The sequence below is a fragment of the Trichosurus vulpecula genome, chromosome 1 (assembly GCF_011100635.1).
Source record: "Trichosurus vulpecula isolate mTriVul1 chromosome 1, mTriVul1.pri, whole genome shotgun sequence".
NCBI lineage: Eukaryota > Metazoa > Chordata > Mammalia > Diprotodontia > Phalangeridae > Trichosurus > Trichosurus vulpecula.
Genome location: NC_050573.1, coordinates 142027805 through 142048216, shown reverse-complemented (window position 1 = coordinate 142048216; position 20412 = coordinate 142027805). Strand labels below are relative to the sequence as shown.

The window sequence follows — 20412 nt, the reverse complement described above, 5'->3', positions numbered from 1 at the left end:
AAGCTGAGGAGATTACAAAATGAAGTCATATAGAGGGAGGGGAAAACAAAGAGGGCCCAGGACAAAGCCTAGCTAGTGGCACACCCAAAGTTAATGAGTGTCACCTGGATAAAGATTAAATATTAGAAGGGGCAGTCAGACAGGTAGGAGGAAACCTGAGAGAGAGCAGTGTTAAAAAAAACCTAGAGAGAAGAGAATATCAAGGAAAAGAGTGTTTGAAAGAGATGAGAGATTTAAAGTGTCATAGCCTGCAGTAAGGTCAAGGAGGAAGAGGACTAGGAAAAGCCATCAGATTTGGCAATTAAGAGATGATTGGTGACTAAGTGAAATATGTTTTGTGTGATTTCACGTGTATTGATATCATATTCACTTGCATTCTCAGTGGACAAGGGAGGGGTTGGAGAGAGGGAGAGAATTTGAAACTCAAAATATTTTTTTTATAAATTTCTTATTTATTTTAGTTTACCATGCACGGTTCTACATAGTTTGAGTTCCAGTTTTTCTCCCCTCCCTCCCCCCTCCCTCCCCAAGACGGCATGAAGTCTCATATAACTGTCATGTATAACTTCGCATTGAATTAATTTATGCACTAGTCAAGTCGTGAGGAAGAATTTTGACCAATGGAATGAATCATGAGAAAGAAGAAACAGAACCAAAAAAAAAAAAAAACCCCAAAAACAAAAACAAAAGAGAAGCAGAAAAGGCGAGCATGTAGTGTGCCTCAGTCTGTATTCAAACTTCGCAGTTCTTTGTCTCGATGAAGATAGCATTCTCCATCATGAGTCCCCTGGAGTTGTCCTTGCCCCTTAGGTTGCTGAGAAAAGCGCAGTTTGTCAGGGTTGGTCCTCACGGAATCCATATATCTGTGGCTGTGCACAACGTTCTCCTGGCTCTGCTCTGTTCACTCAGCATTATGTCGTGTAGGTTTTTCCAGGTTGTTATGAAGTCTGCATCATCCCCATTTCTTATGGCACTATAGTATTCCATTACCTTCATGTACCACAGTTTGTTCAGCCATTCCCCAATTGATGGGCATCCCTTTGATTTCCAATTCTTGGCTACCACAAAGAGAGCCGCTATAAATATCCTTGTACATATGGGTCCTTTTCCCGCTTGCGTGATTTCTTTGGGATACAACCCTAGAAGTGGTATTGCTGGGTCAAAGGGTATGAACATTTCTATAGCCCTTTGGGCATAGTTCCAAACCGCCCTCCAAATGGCTGGATCAGCTCACAACTCCACCAGCAATGCAACAATGTTCCAATTTCCCCACATCCTTTCCAGCATTTATCATTCTACTGATTTGTTATTTTAGCCAATCTGACAGGAGAGATGTGGTATCTAAGAGTTGTTTTGATTTGCATTTCTCTAATCAGCAGCGATCCAGAGCATTTTTCCATATGCCTGTAGATAGCTTTAATTTCTTCCTCTGAAAACTGCCTGTTCATATCCTTTGACCATTTCTCAATTGGGGAATGGCTTGTATTCCTATATATTTGGCTTAGCTCCCTGTATATTTTAGAGATGAGGCCTTTATCAGAGATACTAGTTGCAAAGATTTTCTCCCAATTTTCTGCTTCCCTCCTAATTCTTGTTGCATTGGCTTTTTTTGTACAAAAACATTTCAATTTGACATAATCAAAATTATCCATTTTGCATTTTGTAATGCTCTCTATCTCTTGTTGGGTCATGAATTCTTTACTTTTCCACAAATCTGATAAGTAAACTATTCCTTGCTTTCCCAAATTACTTAGAGTATCAACTTTTACTCCTAAATCATGAACCCATTTTGACTTTATTTTGGTATATGGTGTAAGATATTGGTCTATGCCCAGTTTTTGCCCTACCATTTTCCAATTTTCCCAACAGTTTTTGTGAAATAGTGAATTATTAGCCCAGAAACTGGCCTCTTGGGTTTATCAAAGAGTAGATTGCTAAACTTGTTGATTTCACCTATTTGTGTACCTATCCTATTCCACTGATCCACACCCCTGTTTCTTAACCAGTACCAGGCAGTTTTGATGACTGCTGCTGTGTAGTACAGTTTTAATATCTGGTGTGGCTAAGCCACCATCTCTAGCATGTCCTTTTCATTGATATCCTAGATACTCTAGACCTCTTGTTTTTCCAAATGAATTTTGTTATTATTTTGTCCAGCTCAGTAAAAAAATTTTTTGGTAGTTCGATTGGTATGGCACTGAATACATAGATTAATTTAGGTAGAATTGTCATTTTTATTATATTAGCTTGGCCTAACCATGAGCAACTGATATTTCTCCATTTATTTAGATCTGATTTTATTCGCGTGAAAAGTGTTTCATAGTTATGTTCATATAGGCCCTGGGTTTGTCTTGGCAAATAGACTCCCAAATATTTATAGTGCCTTCAGTAACTTTGAATGGAATTTCTCTTTCTATCTCTTGCTGTTGGGCTTTGTCAGTAATGTATAGGAATGCTGAGGATTTATGTGGGTTTATTTTATATCCTGCAACTTTGCTAAAGTTGTTTATTATTTCAAGTAGTTTTTTACTTGATTCTCTAGGATTCTCTAGATAAACCATCATATCATCTGCAAAAAGTGATAATTTAGTTTCTTCTTCTTTCCTATTCTAATTCCTTCAATTTCTTTTTCTCTCTTATTGCTACAGCTAATGCTTCCAGTACCAAATTGAATAATAGGGGTGATAATGGACATCCTTGTTTCACCCCTGATCTTATTGGGAATGCATCTAGTTTATCCCCATTACGAATAATGCTTGTCGATGGTTTTAGGTAGATGTTATTTATAATTTTGAGGAAGGTTCCACTTATTCCTATGTTTTCTAGTGTTTTTAATAGGAATGGGTGTTGTACTTTGTCAAAGGCTTTTTCTGCGTCTATTGAGATGATCATATGGTTTCTGCTAGTTTTGTTGTTGATATGGTCAATTATGCTAATAGTTTTCCTAATATTGAACCAGCCTTGCATTCCTGGAATAAATCCTACCTGGTCATAGTGTATTATTCTCGTAATGAGTTGCTGCAATCTTTTTGCTATTTTATTTAAAATTTTTGCATCAATATTCATTAGAGAAATTGGTCTATAATTTTCTTTCTCTGTTTTAACTCTACCTGGTTTGGGTATAGTACCATATTTGTGTCATAAAAAGAATTTGGTAGGACTCCTTCTTCACCTATTTTCCCAAATAGTCTACAAAGTATTGGAATTAGTTGTTCTTTAAATGTTTGATAGAATTCACATGTAAAACCATCTGGCCCTGGAGATTTTTTCCTAGGGAGTTCGTTGATGGCCTGCTCAATTTCTTTTTCTGATATGGGGTCATTAAGAAATTTCACTGCCTTCTCTGTTAGTCTGGGCAGTTTATGTTTTTGTAGATATTCATCCATATCTCTAAGGTTGTCAAATTTATGGGCATACAGTTGGGCAAAATAATTCCTAATTATTGTTTTGATTTCCTCTTCATTAGAGGTGACCTCACCCTTTTCATTTTTTATACTGGTAATTTGATTTTCTTCTTTCTTTTTTTTAATCAAATTGGCCAAAGGTTTGTCAATTTTATTGGTTTTTTCATAAAACCAGCTCTTTGTTTTATTTATTAATTCAATAGTTTTCTTGGTTTCAATTTTATTAATCTCTCCTTTGATTTTCAGTATTTCTAATTTGGGTATTTAATTGGGGGTTTTCAATTTGCTCTTTTTCTAGCTTTTTCAGCTGTATGCCCAGATCATTGATCTCCTCTTTCCCTATTTTATTCATGTAGGCATTTAGAGATATAAAACTCCCCCTAAGAACTGCTTTTGCTGCATCCCATAAGTTTTGGTATGTTGTTTCATTATTGTCATTCTCTTGAATGAAATTATTAATTGTTTCTCTGATTTGTTCTTTGGCCCACTCACTCTTTAGAATTAAATTATTTAGTTTCCAATTAGTTTTTAGCTTATTTTTCCATGGTACTTTATTAAAATGATTCTTATTGCATCATGATCTGTAAAGGATGCATTGACTACTTCTGCTTTTCTGCACTGGATGTGAGGTTTTTATGCCCTAGTACATGGTCAATTTTTGAGTATGTGCCATGTACTTTTGAGAAGAAAGTATATTCCTTTTTATCCCCATTCAGTTTTCTCCAGAGGTCTATCATATGTGCCTTTTCTAAAATTCTGTTTACCTCCTTAACTTTTTTCTTATTTATTTTGAGGTTAGATTTATCAAGTTCAGAAAGGGGGAGGTTGAGGTCTCCCAATATTATAGTTTTGCTGTCTATTTCTTCCTGTAACTCCCTTAACCTCTCCTCTAAGAAATTGTATGCCTTACCACTTGGTGCATATATGTTAAGCAATGATATTGCTTCATTGTTTATGGTGCCTTTTAGCAGGATATAATGTCCTTCCTTATCTCTTTTAATTAGATCTATCTTTACTTTTGCTTTGTCTGAGATTAGGATTGCTACACCTGCTTTTTTACTTTAGCTGAAGCACAATATATTTTACTCCAGCCTTTTACCTTAACCCTATGTGTATCCCCCTGTTTCAGATGCGTTTCTTGTAAACAGCATATTGTAGGATTATGGACTAGATCAGATGACAGTAAATTTCAAATACTGCTCTTCTCCCTCCCTTCTTTCCCTCTACTATAATATGTTTTTTTGCCACTTCCTTTGGTGTAATTTACCCTTTTCTACTACCTCCTTACCACTTCCCTCATAGCCCTCCCTTTATATCTCTTATTTATATTTTATATCTTTACATCGGTTAATTTATACAGGCATTCACAACCTATGTATATCCCTTTCATTTGTCATAATAGTTGTACCATTCACAAGAATGACTTATATATGTGTGTGTGTGTGTGTGTGTGTGTATATATATATATATGTATATGTATATGTATATGTATATGTATATATATACACATAAAAAACATACATAAGATGATATAATCCCACTTAAAGATGTAAACAACCTAAGCTTATTGGTTAATGAGGTTTGTGGGGTTTTTCCCCCTGGTTACCTTTTTATGTCTCTCTTGAGTTTTGTATTGGAGATCAAATTTTCCATTGAGTTCTGGCCTTTTCATCAAGAAGGTCTGGAATTCCCTTATTTCATTGAATGTCCATCGCCTTGCCTGGAAAATTATGCTTAGTTTTGCTGGGTAGTTGATCCTTGGTTGTAGTCCCAGCTCCTTTGCCCTTCGGAATATCATATTCCAATTTCTCCTGTCTTTTAATGTGGAAGCTGAGAGATCCTGCGTGATCCTGACTGTAGTTCCACGATATTTGAATTGCTTCTTTTTGGCTGCTTGCAGTATTTTCTCCTTGAGTTTATAGCTCTGAAATTTGGCTATAATATTTCTTGGTGTTTTCAGTTTGGGATCTCTTTCAGGGGGTGATCAGTGAATTCTTTCAATGACTATTTGCCCTCTGGTTCTAGGACCTCTGGGCAGTTGTCTTTGATAATTTCTTCGAATATACTGTCAAGGCTCCTTTTTTCATCGTGGATTTCCGGTAGACCAATAACTCTCTAATTGTCTCTCCTGGATCTATTTTCCAGGTCAGTTGTTTTGCCAATCAGATATTTCACATTTTTTTCTATTTTTTCATTCTTTACGTTTTGTTTTATTACTTCTTGATGCCTCATAGATTCATTAGCTTCCACTTGCTCAAGTCTAATTTTAAATGAGTTAGTGTTTACATTTTGCTTTGAGCCTCCATTTTCAATTGGTTGATTTCACCTCTCAGGTGTCATTTTCTCTCTTTAGATTCTGTATCTCCGTAGCCATTTCGCCAATCTTATTCTTTAGGGACTTTTCCATTTTTTCCATGTTTTCTTTTACCTCCCTAATTTGGTTTTAAAATCCTCCTTTAGCTCTTTCAGCAGTGCTTTTTGGGCTGGAGACCAGTTCATATTAGCTTTTGAGGTATCTGATGTATCTACCGTGTCAATGCCGTCCTCCTCCATATTGATATTTTGATCCTGCCTGTCTCCATAAAAAGAATCTATTGTCCTCGGTTTTTTTGTATTCTTTTTCTTGTTTGTTGTTTTCCCTTTTCCTGGCGTTACAACGAATTTCTATCTTTGGGCTCTCTGTCCCAGCTTTCTTATTCTGGGGGTTGTGAGTCTAGAATTAAACCTTCAGTTTCCTGAGGTGTGGGGGTCTGGCTCCCTGGCGTCTCACTCCCTGTGGGTGCTCTCCAGCACTTGCTTTTCAGCAATGGTCTCAGCTGTTTGTTGTTTGAGCTGATGTCTGGCACTTCCCCTGGGGGAGCAAGGTTACGTCTGGGCTCCTGGCGTTGACCCCTGCTTCTAGTATTTGTCCTGTGAGGCCCCACTATTCTCTCCTCTGTTTCAGTTCTCTTTTATTTTTTTTCCCCGAGGAATTCTCTGGGTGAGGGGGGGAGGGATTAGAGCCATTTACCTGGCCATTGAGTCTTCCGGAAGTTCAAGAAGCCGAGTTCCTGGGTTTTGCAAGCGTCAGGACTGGGTGTTTTCCGGCTGGTGGCGTTGCGCAGCCTCTCGTCGCTCCCACAGACTGCCGTCCTGTGTTGGGAGTCCTGGGGATCTCTGCCGGTTTCGGGCGCCCAGCTTTCTCCCAGCCCGTCTCCCACGTGGATTTCCCGGCCAGCCACTTCCGCCTTGGTCTGGAGCCGCTCCGCACCGAGCACTCTCGGAGCCTGCAGGTTCGTTCCTCCGGCCTTTCAGACTCTCCCGGCTCGGAAATTTGCCCCACGCAGACTGCTCGCGGTTTCTGACTCTCTCAAATCTGCCCAAATTCACTTTTTTATGGGAATCTGACAGACCTTGTGAGAGAGCTCCAGTAAGACGCTGCCTTCATGCGGCCATCTTGGCTCCGCCCCCCCCAAAATATTAAAAAAAAAAAAAAAGTTTTTATTTAAGAAAAAAAAAGAGGTCCTTGGTAATTTTGGAAAAAGCAGTTTCAATTGAATAATGAAGTAAGAAGCCAGACTGTAGAGAGCTCAAAAGAGAATGAGAGGAAAGGAAGTGGAGGCATTGATTTTAAATGGCCTTCTCAAGGGATTTAGCCATGAGAGGGAGGCAAGATGTAGAATGAAAGCTAGCAGGAATGGATAGATTAAGGGGTTTTTGAAGATAGGGAAGACCTAAGCATTTTTAGCTGGTAAGTAAAGAGCCAGTAGACAGATTAAATATTAGTGTGACAGTGGAAATGGTAGAGTGATTGGTGGTCACTAGGAAAATGAAGAAGAAGGTTTATGATTGCAAAGAGAGATGGAATGATTATGATGTAAGGTAGGTTGCATAAGAACTGTTATCTTCTTTTTTCAGTGAGAAAATAGCTCCTTAAAAATTGTGTGCTTTGCCTGTGACCACATCCAGCTATTCAAGTCTCCTGGTTACAAGTCTATAGTTCTATTCACTGTTTCAGTCAATCAGCAAGTATTGATTAATTGCTTAATATATGCCTACCATATTCTTTACTAGCCACTGGGGAATGAGAGTGTCATTCTACCTAGATCCCTGATGACCCTTTGAGAGAAGCTAGAAGTGTTTAGTTTGTGTTCCTAAACTCTCAAAATGAATATTGTGGAAGGGAGTCTTAAATTTCCTTTTCAGAATCTCTCTCTTTCCCTCTGCTCCTTTAAATCAATAACCTCTTTAAATAAGACACTATCCCTTTAAATTGATTAAAATAAAACAGTTTCCATCCATATTTAATACCTCATAGAATAATGGGTCTGAGTTCACCTAGAGGTGACATAGTCACATTTGGTAGTTTCCAGGCAAGTAGAGGGCAGAGAGATCTGCACTTGAGGCTTCTCTGACAGGGCTAAGAGGAGGGTAGGTATGAATCAAACTATAAAGAATTCATTCAATTTCATTTTGACACATGACGGGTTGGAAGGAAGGTAAATAGAATTACCTTATTCTTAATAAGCCTTGCCTTGGCCCAGATTCTCTTTGCTAGCTTATTGTGCTAGTGTGAATTTGTCAGGGTGTGCCCAATGCCCTTTTATCACATTCTGAGCTTTGTAATATGTTCCCAAGCCTTGAGTATCTCCACAGCATGGTCAAACACAAAATGTTCAAAGGATAAGTCAAATGCATTAATGGATACAAAGAGAAAGCCACCCAACAACAATTTATTTCTACAGCTATGTTTCACCTTTACAATAAGGTCCCATATCTCTCCTTTCCTTTTCCCAAGTATTGTAAATGCAAGCTTGTAAGTATTTGCTTCTAGACATTAGTAGTGGAAACCCTGAATATGCTTAAATGTTCTGTCTGAGGCATTTCTAGTGTGGACAGGGATCTTTTGTATTCCTTTGGTTTCTTGGCTGTTGCTGTTTCACTTCCTGCCCCTACGTCTATAGGACATCTGAGTTATTTAAAAGCCAGTTGGAGATGGGAAGCTGGAAGTCAGGAGAAAGGTCAAAGCTGTTTCCCTTTCTCTGTTGTTCTTAAGAGACAGAAAAAAAGAGTGGATGGACCTTCTCCCTAACTCAGTATTTATGGTATAAAAGCACAAGTCCCGAGGCTAAATCAACAACCAGAGATTTCTGAATAGGCACCATGTTGATTTTAAAAGTAATTACTTGCTGTTCATGGTACAGGTCAGTGTGTGTATTTCCTTCTTAGGTCATCTTGGATATGAGAACAAATACAATTTGTTGGAACCCAATGGAAGCTTTTATTTTCACTGCAGCAAATGAAGATTATAAGTGAGTAGCTCTTTATTCTTAAGTATTGTTATTCCCATCAATTGATTAATTATATTTAAATGCTATCATAGTGTAATCTACTTAATTTTTAAAAAATATGTTCATCATTGATTGAAGATGTTTTTTTAAAATTGTTATTGCTGCTTTTGTTTCCTGTATCATCACAGTTTCTCCCAACATCCCTCACTCCTCCTCCTCCCAGATGATCTATATTCCAAAAAAAAAATTTACGGAAAAAAAAAGGAAGGACAAAAATCAGCAAAAAATGTCAATGTCTTTAATAGTTTTTAAAAATCTGAAATATAGTTAGCGCTTTAGTTGTAGCCCTCGTCTATGGAGGACTGGAGTGAAGGTGTCTTCATAGCTCTGGGGCCATTCTTCATCTTTGTAATTTTTCAGCATTCACTTTTGATTGTTTTGCAGTTGTTTTTCCATTTGCATTGCTTTCATTGTGTATGTTGTTTTCCTGGCTCTGCTTCACTCTGCATTAGATCGTATAAATCTTTTCATACTTCTCTGTATTCATCATATTTGTTATTTCTTAGAGCATAATAATACTCCATTCCATTCATGTACCACAGATTTATTTAGCCTTTCCCCAATTGATGTTTGTTGATTGAAGGTCTTAGGTTCTATAAACCCTTATACATAAACAAGGTGACCACCAGTTCAGTTTTTAAGAAATGTTTATAGTTATATCACTGAAATGGCTAAGCTCTAGTTCAATTGAAAGAACACATATTAAATGCCCACCTTTTATGAAGCATCTTGTTAGGGACTGGGTGTATAAACATGAAAGGATGCCGTTATTGCCCTCAAGGCATTTACCATCAAATAGGGAATGAGATAAACACAGATATTTATGATACAAGGTCAGGATATATGAAGTTTATAGGTTTATCCTCTTATTTAACATATTGACAGGTACTAGAACTTACCAGGGAGGATTCTTCCTAGCTGGTTGGAGGAAGAATGAAAAAGCATTTGTCGAGCACTTACTTACTGTGTACTGAGCAGTTTGTCAAGCACCGGGGACAAATTCAAAAGCAAAAACAGTCCTGCCTTGAAAGAGCTCAGATTCTGATAGTGGGAACAGCACATGCAAGATTGGTGTTCTGGGAGGGGGCGTTTTGGTTCTGAAAGAATAGCAGATTTGCTTTGATCATAGTTCCAGAAATTGAGGGGGAGGGAAGTGAGGTTTGGAGGAGGTGAAGTAAAAGCAGGGCTTCTGAAACTTTCTACTCATTGGCAGGGTTGGCATTGTGTGGCCAGGGGGCATGCACAGTGCAAAGTACTCATGTTTTGTGTTCAGAACCAAGGTTCAGTGAAGTTGCTCTGTGCAAGCAAAATACCTTGGATACATTATGCATTTGATTTTGAATTAATTTTACCCCTTGCATGATCAGAAACCTTTTACTGTTGCCAGATTTTTCATGACCCCATATAGGGTCATAACCCACAGTTTAAGAAGCACTTAATAGCTGTAGGTTTCCAGAAATAGTGGTCTGGAACAGGCAGTGACCTGGAGTACCAGGAGATTCCTCCAAGGCATGGTCTCTGGTGTGGGCAGCAAGGTGAAGAAACTTTGGTTGGAGAGGAGGGAGACAGGAAACATCAGAATAAGGTCTAATGAAGAGGTGACATAAATTGGATTTTGTTGGAAGTATGTTAAGTAAAGAAGAAGAGAACAGTACATTCCAAATGGTAGAGACTGGAGAGATCATGGACAGTTGTATGGAAATTAGGGATCAATTAGTAGTCCGTTTTGGCTGGATCTGAGAAAAAAGCTTATTAGAAAAGTGATTTCTAAAATTGGTTATTCTGAAGTTTTGATGTAGACTAATAATTAGCATAAAGAACTGTGGCATTTACAATTAAGTTGTGTTGAAAAGAGACTTCTCAAGATAGTTAAGTGTGGAAGGGCTGGTGGAAATTTGGTCAGAAGATAGAAAATTGTAAAAGTACAAAGAAAATTAGCTTTGCATATACAATTTTTATGGAACCATATCTGCTTTAATAGTTCTAAATAATGTGTTTATTGAATTGTAAGTGCCATATGTTGGGTTATAAATAATGGCAATATTATCTATATTTGTTTATATTCTCCAAGTACTTTCCACGTATAATTCCTTTTCTCTTAAAGAACACTTTATAAAGTAGATAAAGGAAATATTGTCCTCCCTATTTATAGATGAGGAAAGGATAAATGGCTTGTCTAAGGTCCTCCTGGATTACAAGTTCCTTCTGTGTGTGGACCACGTCTTACTTATAGTTTCATCCTGCAATGTCTTAACACATTCTCATGAATGAGTGAAACCTACATACTAGATTGGATGTCCTTTTCAGCACTTTGTTCTGTCCGTTGGACATTTGCAATCCTAAAAATTTTGCGTCTTTTAATTTGACATACTTTGTAAATATAGACCCTAGTTGTTTTAACCAAATGTAGAAAGATGGAAATAAAATATGTGTTCTCCTGAAGCATCAGAGACACTTAGTCAAGGTTCTAACTAGCTAAATACTACAAGTTTGTCAGAATGTTTTGAATATCTTCTGAGTTATGGTTAAACTGAACAATTTCAGAATGAGTAAGGCTAACTCAACAGTATGAAACCAAATTTGTTAAGCAATTGTAGCCTCAATTGATGCTTAAAATTAAGCACCATTGATCTCATCAAAGGCAGTAAAAGAATTAATTGCTGGCCAGATTTCTTAAACCTTACCATGGAGTGTTACTGATCTGTTCCTTTGGCAATAATCTTTGTTTTTCAAAGCACCACATTTATTTTCCTTGTCTGGAGGGTAACACTTGAATCATTCAGTAAGCATTTATTAGTGATTTCTATGTGCCAGGCACTGTACTAATCACTGGGATTGCAAAGAAGGTAAAAAAAAACAGTCCTCAAGGTGCTTGGAGGAAGCACCATGTAAGTAACTCTGTACATGCAAGAGATACAGGGTGTAAATGGAAGATAATATTTGAGGAAGGGCACTGGGAGTGGAACTCCCTTCCCGCTAGGGACTGGAACTGGGAAAGGGAAAGGCCTTTAGAAGGAGGAGTGATTTGATCTGAATCTCTAAGGAAGCCAGAGGGTAGAGGTGAGAAGAGAGAGTATTTCAGGTATGGAGGCCAGCCAGTGAAAAGTACATAATTTAGAGTTAGAGTGTCATACATAAAAAAACAGAAACAACAAAAAAGCCCAGTCTCTGGTTTGTAGAGTATGTAGAAGAGAATAAAGCATGAGGAGACTTGGAAGGGTAGGGAGGGGCCAGATTGTGGAGGGCTTTAAATGCCAAACAAGATTATCTTTTATCCTAGAGGTAATAGGGAACCATTAGAATTTATTGAGTTGGGGGATGACATAGTCAGACTTTTGTCTTTGTCAATCACTTTGTGGGATAAGAACAGTTTTCAGATGAAGAAATTAAAACTATATGGGAAAAAATGCTCTAAATCACTAATGATTAGAGAAATGCATATTAAAACAATTTTGAGGTGCCACCTCACACCTATCAGATTGGCTAATATGATAAAACTGGAAAATGACAAATGTTGGAGATGTGGGAAAATTGGAATACTAATGCATTGTTGGTGCAGTTGTGAACTGATCCAAACATTTTGGAGAGCAATTTGGAGCTGTGGTCAAAGGGCTATAAAACTGTGTGTACCCTTTGGTCTAGCAGTACCATTATTAGGTCTGTATCCCAAAGGGATCATAAAAGGGAAAAGGACCCACGTATACAAAAATATTTATAGCAGCTCTTTCTGTGGTGGCAAAGAATTAGAAAAGGAGGGAGTGCCCATCAATGGAGGAATGGCTGAACAAGTTGTGGTATATGAAAGTAATGGAATACTGTTGTGCTATAAGAAATGATGAGCAGGCAGACTTTAGAAAAACCTGCAAAGACTTACATAACTGATGCTGAGTGAAGTGAACAGAACCAGGAGAACAGTGTACACAGTAACAGCAACATTGTTTGGTGACCAACTTTGGTAGGCTTAGCTCTTCTGAGCAATGCAAGGATCTAAGACAATTCCAAAAGACTAATGATGGAAAATGCTATCCACATCCAGAGAAAGATCTACAGAATCTGAATGCAGATTGATGCACGATGATGATGCAGCATGGTGTAGTCTTTCAAAGATCAAAGAAGAAAGGAAATATTTTGTGCATCAGAATCAGTTAAAAAAAAAACAACTGATGATCTTGTTTGTCTCCAGCATATTAAGTATGCTCTGAGGCCCCAGCAACATAGGCCGTTTCTTTTTCTAGCTTCTGGGATCTCTGGATCCCTAGTTCCCCCGACTCCTAGAAATTTGAACTCCTTGCAAGTAGGGATTGTTTCATTCGTACTTAGGTATCTGACTCCAGGGGTTTGGTACTACTGGTGGTTGTGAAGTCTCAGTGACTCAGATAGATATTTTAAGTGAAAAAGTTTGGAGATTGTAGTGGACTGCAAACTCATTATAAATTTGAGTGTGATATATCAGACCAAGAGTTATTCCCATCCTAGGTCACATGGAGAGGAGGGATAGTCCTACTATCACTCTGTTCTGAGTGACAGGTTTTAAGGTCATCCATAAGCTAGAGAGAGAGTCTAAAGGACTCTGAGGGAACTGGATGTTGAACTTAAACAAGACTTTAGCCGTCATAGACATGATAGCACTCTTCAAGTATTTGAAGGACTTATAAAGGAGATACTATAGTAGTTGAGCTTGGCCCCAGAAGACAGAACCAGAGGCAATGGGTAGATGTTCCAAAGAAACAAATTAGACTGGTGATTAGAACCCTCCTAAATTGGAGTGTGTTCCTTTTTACTAGAGGCTTTTGAGCAGAAATTGGAAGAAGGACCATTTATGTTGGTGATAGAGAAGGTCAGTGTGGGTTGCACTAGATGGGGCCCTGAAGTTACTTCCAACCCTTAGAGATTCTAAGAAGATAATATTTTACCAGCGTTGGTAGGCGAATATTTTCTAGTAATATGAATTTTGGAAAAACAATACTTTTTCCCCCCTTTCTCTCCCTATTATCCCTCCCATCTGTTAAAAAAAAAAAAACCCTAACAGATTATCATATCAACATGTAGAATATAAGTAAAGGTAGTTAAATAATGACACTTAAGAGGTAGTGTATGTAGATCTTTTTAGAAATTACTTAATAGGAATAGGAAACCTTGTATGAAGTTTATTTGGATCTTTTACAGCTTATATACATTTGATATGCGTTCTCTTGACGAACCTGTGAAGGTACATGTGGATCATGTATCTGCAGTCCTTGATGTGGATTACTCACCTACTGGGAAAGAATTTGTGTCTGCTAGTTTTGACAAATCCATTCGCATCTTCCCTCTAGACAGAATTCATAGCAGGTAAGTGGCTGTCAATGAAAATGCTTGTTCTTCTGTCAGGAGGACCTTTATCATGTTTTTATTTCTAGTAGTTATGTTTAGCTCATTTTCAGCATGTGATCATTTCATGTACTTTGAGCTGTAAATATACTGTCCTATTATCTCTTTTTTCTGTTGCATGCGCCAGTTCCAAAGGTGATCTAAGAATCTCTGCCAGACTCCTCTCTTCATTAAATAGAATATATGATTTGGTGGCATGAATGTTTGGTTTGCTATCCAGAGTTTTTTTTTAAACCCCAAATTGGTTTTAAAGCATCACTGCATAATAAGCCTTTTCATTCAATTTAATTATGAAGATCCTAGATAAATAAGTTCTTTCTTAACATTGTAGTTTAGAAGCTACTTCTGACATGTGTGGGTAGGTATTTTATAATTACTCTCACTATTAACAGATCTCTAAATGATCCTTTTTTCTCAAAAAAAATTTTTATAAAATATTTTGTTTATTTAGTACTAAAAGCACAGGAGACAGCCTAATGACCAAATTTGGAGGAAATGGAAGTGGTTAACATCAACAAAAGAGTTGAAATCTTGTGCCTCTCATGTTTTTTTCATTTGATTTTGCCAGGAGGGATTAAAAAAAACTTCCTAAAGAGAACACATTTTTCAGAGCTCCTTTAGGGCTATAGAGGACTTAAAGAGGTTATTTGGCAGGAACTTGTTCTTCCCTAGTTTTAGAGACTTTTAAGTTTAGGTGCTGATTGGTGTCTTCTTTGGTTTACTCACTTCTCCAGCTTAAATTCCTGAAGTGGGACTTTGTGCCAGGTTCAGCAGTTGTACTTTTTTGACCTGCTGGTTCTCCACCTGAGTCCTATGTTGACTTCCTTTTTCTTTATGCAGTTGGGTCTTTGAGCACTGAATTTTAAGAGCCGTTAATGGTGTTTGAAGACAGGGTGCTTGGGACATCACTGTTGTTCCTCTCTGATATTTTGGAGATGCCTTCCCTTCTTGATGCTTCAAGACAGAAAATTTTGCAGACTAGACATGTCTTTGGCCCTTCTCTAGTCATGCTGGGAGACTTTTCCAGGCTAGTGCTGACTTTGCCAGTGATTCCCTTTCCTATTGCTAGGGGGTTGGTTGGCTGTTTATGCAGTTCTGTGATGAAAGAAGTCACTCCAATTTGTCATTGGTTTTTATTCAGTCTGGTGTGAACTTCAGTTTTCTCTAGGGTAGGTGTTGGGGAGCTAGGTAGTCATCTTCCATTCAGGCAGCTATCTTACCTATAAATCTTTGTTCACAGAATCCTTTGATTATCCATTGTGGAATGGTTCTTAGTCTTGAATATTTGTATTAATTTCTTAAATATCTTGAATATCAGACATCAGAGACATTTGATACGAAGATTTTTTCCCCCGATCAGTAACTCTCCTCATCCTAGCACTGTTTGTGCTCTCAAAAGCTTTTCAGTTTGATATAGGAGAAATTTTCCTTTTAAAATCATTTTTTCAATGTTAGACCAGTTTTTTATTTTGTACCCTGATACTTTTGAAGACCTCATAAACAATAATCTTAAATAGTCTAAATTCTTATTGGCATCAGTGGTAAAGGATATTTCCTCATTAGCTTTGTCCATCTTATATATATCTGCTTGTACCCAAGCTTCCTATTTCCATAGCTTCCTATTGAGATGATCCTATTACTCATGGATAGTGACTTTGGAGAAATCACTTTTCTGGACCTGGGAGGGGTGTGTGTGTGTGTGTGTGTGTGTGTGTGTGTGTGTACATCTGTATGCAAATGGACACATATGTATGTATGTGGGGGGGAAAGTTTGAACTGAGTCATGAAGAACCATAGAACGCCTTGAACTTTAATAGGACAGGGTGAAAATTATATATATTGCATAAAAAAGTGATTACATTTTCCCCATAATGCATATATAAAAGCAAACCAAAAAAGAGTTGCTTCCTTCTGTGTTTTATTCCCTTTAACAATCTTGATTGTTTCTGTTGCTTTTGTTGTCAATCCAAAACCTTGATGTTTTTAAAATCCCATTTAGAATTGCGTAGGGGAAAGTTGTTTGAACAACTGTTCATGGAAAAAGCAATTTTTTAAACTAACTTTTCTTATATAATATCCCAGGGACATCTGAACCATTTTGCTAATCAAAGTAGTATGTGCTGTCCTTAAAAACATATCAAAAACAGGCATGCTAAAAGGCCATGGATTTCATACCTCTGGATCTCACAAGTCTCTTTCAACCCCCAGAAATCTATTATATCCTGTGGTAATAGCTTTTGAAAAATAACCAAATTAGTAAATAAGCTTTTCTTTGGAAAACATGAAATCTTTATTAGAGGAACTAGATTTTTGAGATAAACCGTGAGTAAATAAATGCTTTTAAATGCTACATAGACTCAGTACTTCAAAACAGTGTTCTATTTGGATTTCATTCAGTTTTACTAAGCAAACAACTAGCTCAATAAATTCTTACCAGGTTTCAACCTGCATAATTTGGTGTAAGAAAGACAAACTGGATTTAGGTTGTATCCATGTTTAGTTCTCTCAAAGCTGGCAATAAGCATGCATGGGAGCCAGTCTAGAACTGGACTCCCTACCAGAGCCAGTCTGGAACTCGGCTCATTTGGGAGTTAGGGTACACGATTTATATCTTTTCAACAGGAGCTGATGTCACCCCATTTCCTCTGGACCGAGGAAATATATCTATACCAGATCACTTTCAGCCATACCAGACCACTCCCAGCCTTGGGCTATCTAGACAAAAAGAATCTGTCTCCACCCAAGTTTGAGTAGAATACAATGGGCTTCCCTACCTTAGATTAAATTACTAGTGAGCTTGGGTGGGGACTGACCAGGATAAGGGGAGTCTAATTATCAGTAATGACCTTCTGAAGAAAAACTGAACTTCAAGTGAGGACTTTGGAAAAAGGAGGCTGGGGAAAGCTCTGAATCTCATTTTTCACAAAGGCAATTAACTTTGTTTTGACTGGATATCGAAAACCTGTTAAGATTATTTAATTTTTAAATCCCCTTTATGAGGATGCATTCTAATACTTTTATGAACTTTACAATACTTTCAATCTTGTGCCTTTCCCATAGTACGTAGTTTGTTGAATTAGTAGATGTTCAAGCATAAGAAACATGTGGATTAAGAATTTTGAAATTATGTATCATAAAAGAGTAGTTTAAGTTGGTGTACTTACTAATCAGAAAGTTGTATTTGACAGTACAGAGCAGTGTTCAAGTCCTTCCTCTTGGCACTTAGGGACTTTGTGACCCTGAGCAAGTCATTTGCTCTCTTAGTGCCCCAGACAGTCTCCAAGTATGTAAATTATAGACCAGCTGTTGACCTGCCTTGGGAGAGGGAATTTCCTCCTCTGGAGCTCACTAAATCAAGGAAATCTGGACTAGCAGCACCATTATATACAAGTAATTTATATTATTTTTAGAGACTGGCTTAATTTCCTGCCATTTAAACCTTATGTCTTATTGCTATTGTGGTAAAGTGCCTTAGTGCCTTTCTTGGATGGGGATGAACCTTGAAGAAGCTGAAGAACAAGAAAGGGACAGCTTGTCTTGGAATTCAGTAGCTATTTGTATCCAGGTGGTCTTCTTAGGGCACTTCTAGTCTTTCTCTTTGTGATAATGGGAATTTCCTTGGATTTTTTATATGTAAGTTTTTTATACTCAGAAACCTGGAACTGATTTCATTGGAGCTGACAAATAATTTACTTTTGGGTTACAAATACATATTTATTTCATTTGAGCTTCAAAAGATAAAGCTGTTCCCATTTCACAGATGAGGGAACTGAGGCTCAGAAATGATATTGTTGTAGTATAGGGGTGCTTGGGACCCCAAAACACAAGGGCAAGGGTCTGCCTTGAAAGAATTTGACCACTCAAGCCTTCCAGTCCAAGTAGCGAGCTTATTTGTGACACCATCACAAGTGGGCCAGGTTTAAGAATCTGCACAATTTAGTCGGCAAGATTGATATGTTATACAGAAAGACTGTAGGAAAATCTGGATGGAATTACGGAGTAGTGGCAAGTAACCTGGGGTAGGCCAGGTGCAGACAGTGAAGGCCACAAGGAAAGGACAGTTAAAAGGATTATTGACTGAGATGAGTGGATGCTTCAGTGGAACACCAGAGATCTGGGTTCCTGAAATTTGGGAAAGTTCAGGGCCTTTTAGGGGTCCACCATTAGCATCCCATCAAAATGACTTGCCCAGTGTCAGCACCAGACTTGAAGTTTGAACCCAGATCTTTCCTGGTGTCAAGTACTTTTTTCCACTCTTCCTTCCTGCCTCTCTGTTTTTTTGAGGCTATAAAGTAACAAGTTTGTGGTTATGTTTGGGAGGACTTAGAACGAAGTTTATTTTAGTTTGGACATGAATCTTCAATACCCTTGTTTTCCTTTCACATGGATTAATTCTTATTTATTCTCTTTCCATTTTGTACTTTTAGTCTTAGATCATTTTCTCTTTAGATTTCTTCTCTCTTCCTTCCCTTTTACCTCCTCCCTTTAGAGTTGCCCTTTTCTAATTCTTTTGGATTTGTTTTAATTTTCCTCTTAATGCTGTTTATGACACTTCCCAATATAGTATTTTCTGTGAGCTTTTCAAAGTCATGTGTTTCACAACATTTCCAAATAGGTATGATATTTAACTTCATTTACTGAGTAAATCTTACCTCAGTCTCTACTAGGTGCTTTTGTGACTCTCACCTTTTTTCCACACATGTAAATCAACAACACACTTCAATTTTAAGCCAATTTGATAGAATCAAATATTTCATAACACAAATTAGGAAACATTACTGAATTCAGGAAACTACCTGAGACCACCCATTGCATTCCCATTAATTTTTTTAATGTAACAAAAAAAAGGATTGATAATATTTTGTTCGTAATAAGTATAATTCTTTTTTTCTGTTCTAAATTCTCCAACTATGTGCTCTTACTTGTTCCACCTTATGACTTATTCTGTGAGCTCATGTATGAGATTTAGGGTACTGTGACCTTGGATAACTTATATTCCTTAAAGATTTAAAGAAACTCTCTGATACTTGAAAAGTAGTGTTTTAAAGATCCATAGAGTTCTAAAGGTTTTGATGAATTTTTTTTTTAATAGAGAAGTATATCACACCAAGAGAATGCAGCATGTTATCTCTGTGAAATGGACATCTGACAACAAATACATTTTGTGTGGATCTGATGAAATGAATATTCGTCTCTGGAAAGCGAATGCTTCTGAAAAATTGGGTGTGGTAAGAGACCCCATTCATTTTCCAATTTTCCTATTGCTGATTTGGCTTCTGTTTTACTAAATGTTTATTATTTTTGACCAAAGAAACATTAAGATCAATTTAGTCTCTTAAGGTAATTAGCTTATAGAATATTGTATTTTTAGCATGATACTTAACTTATTGAGTGATCTATTAATGTTTGATACCTAATTTTAAAAATCTAACTGCAATGTTAAGCATTTTTGCCTGTTTTAAATTATATTGGGCTCCCAATTTTTTTAGGAGCATTTTTCTGAAATTCATGTGAATTAATGGAGGAATGATTTCGGTTTCAAGAAATACAGTTTATAGCAGATCTCCTTCAGGAGCACAAAGACAGTTGTACTGTTGATTTGAGATGTAATTTATAAAGAATTTTTTGGGTTTTTTGTTTTTGTTTCTGTTTGTTTTTTTTTTTTAGTAAAAGACGAGTCTTGGCTATCAGTATCATAAAATAAACCTAACAACTTTAACTGCTCTTGTCTTCATGATTTTTTTAAAGCTTACCTCACGAGAGAAGGCAGCCTTCAATTATAACCAGAAGTTGAAGGAGAAGTTCAAATACCATCCAAAGATAAGTCGAATAGCCCGACATCGTCATTTACCTAAGACCATCTATAGCCAAATTAAGGAGCAGCGCATCATGAAAGAAGCTCGTCAGAGGAAGTATGTTAGACAACGTACTGCTGGCATCCTTTCCCCTCCCTTATTAAATAAAACAAAACAAGAGTAGGAAGTGGCACATACTGCCACAATTGTCTTTCAGGTGGTCAGTTTATGTCCTGTTACACATTAGTGCTTCATTTGGTTTGGAAAGAAAGGAAAAGTCCAGTCATTCTAAACTCAGAGTTATGAAAAAATTCACAGTTCCTAAGAATGCATGCCTGAGTTAGAAGTTGGTGAAGAAATTCAGAGTGAATTATTTCACAAAGAATCTGTTGCTTCTGCTCATGTTATTCAAACTTCTAACCTCTACAAATGGAAAATAATAAATCCTTTGTAATCTAATTGGATTTGAGGCATTTTTCTTAGTAAGAATGTACAAAGGATTTTTACAATTAA

The 20412-nt window shown here is 37.2% G+C and overlaps 1 protein-coding gene across 1 annotated transcript in view; it reads left to right on the top strand.

The window, feature by feature from the left end:
- DCAF13 (DDB1 and CUL4 associated factor 13) overlaps positions 1-20412 on the top strand; it is a 35042-nt gene that overhangs the window by 10118 nt on the left and 4512 nt on the right. Inside the window, 4 exon segments of the mRNA XM_036741429.1 lie at positions 8613-8695; positions 13901-14065; positions 19197-19332; positions 19853-20016. Of these exon segments, the coding sequence (XP_036597324.1) occupies positions 8613-8695; positions 13901-14065; positions 19197-19332; positions 19853-20016 (548 nt within the window).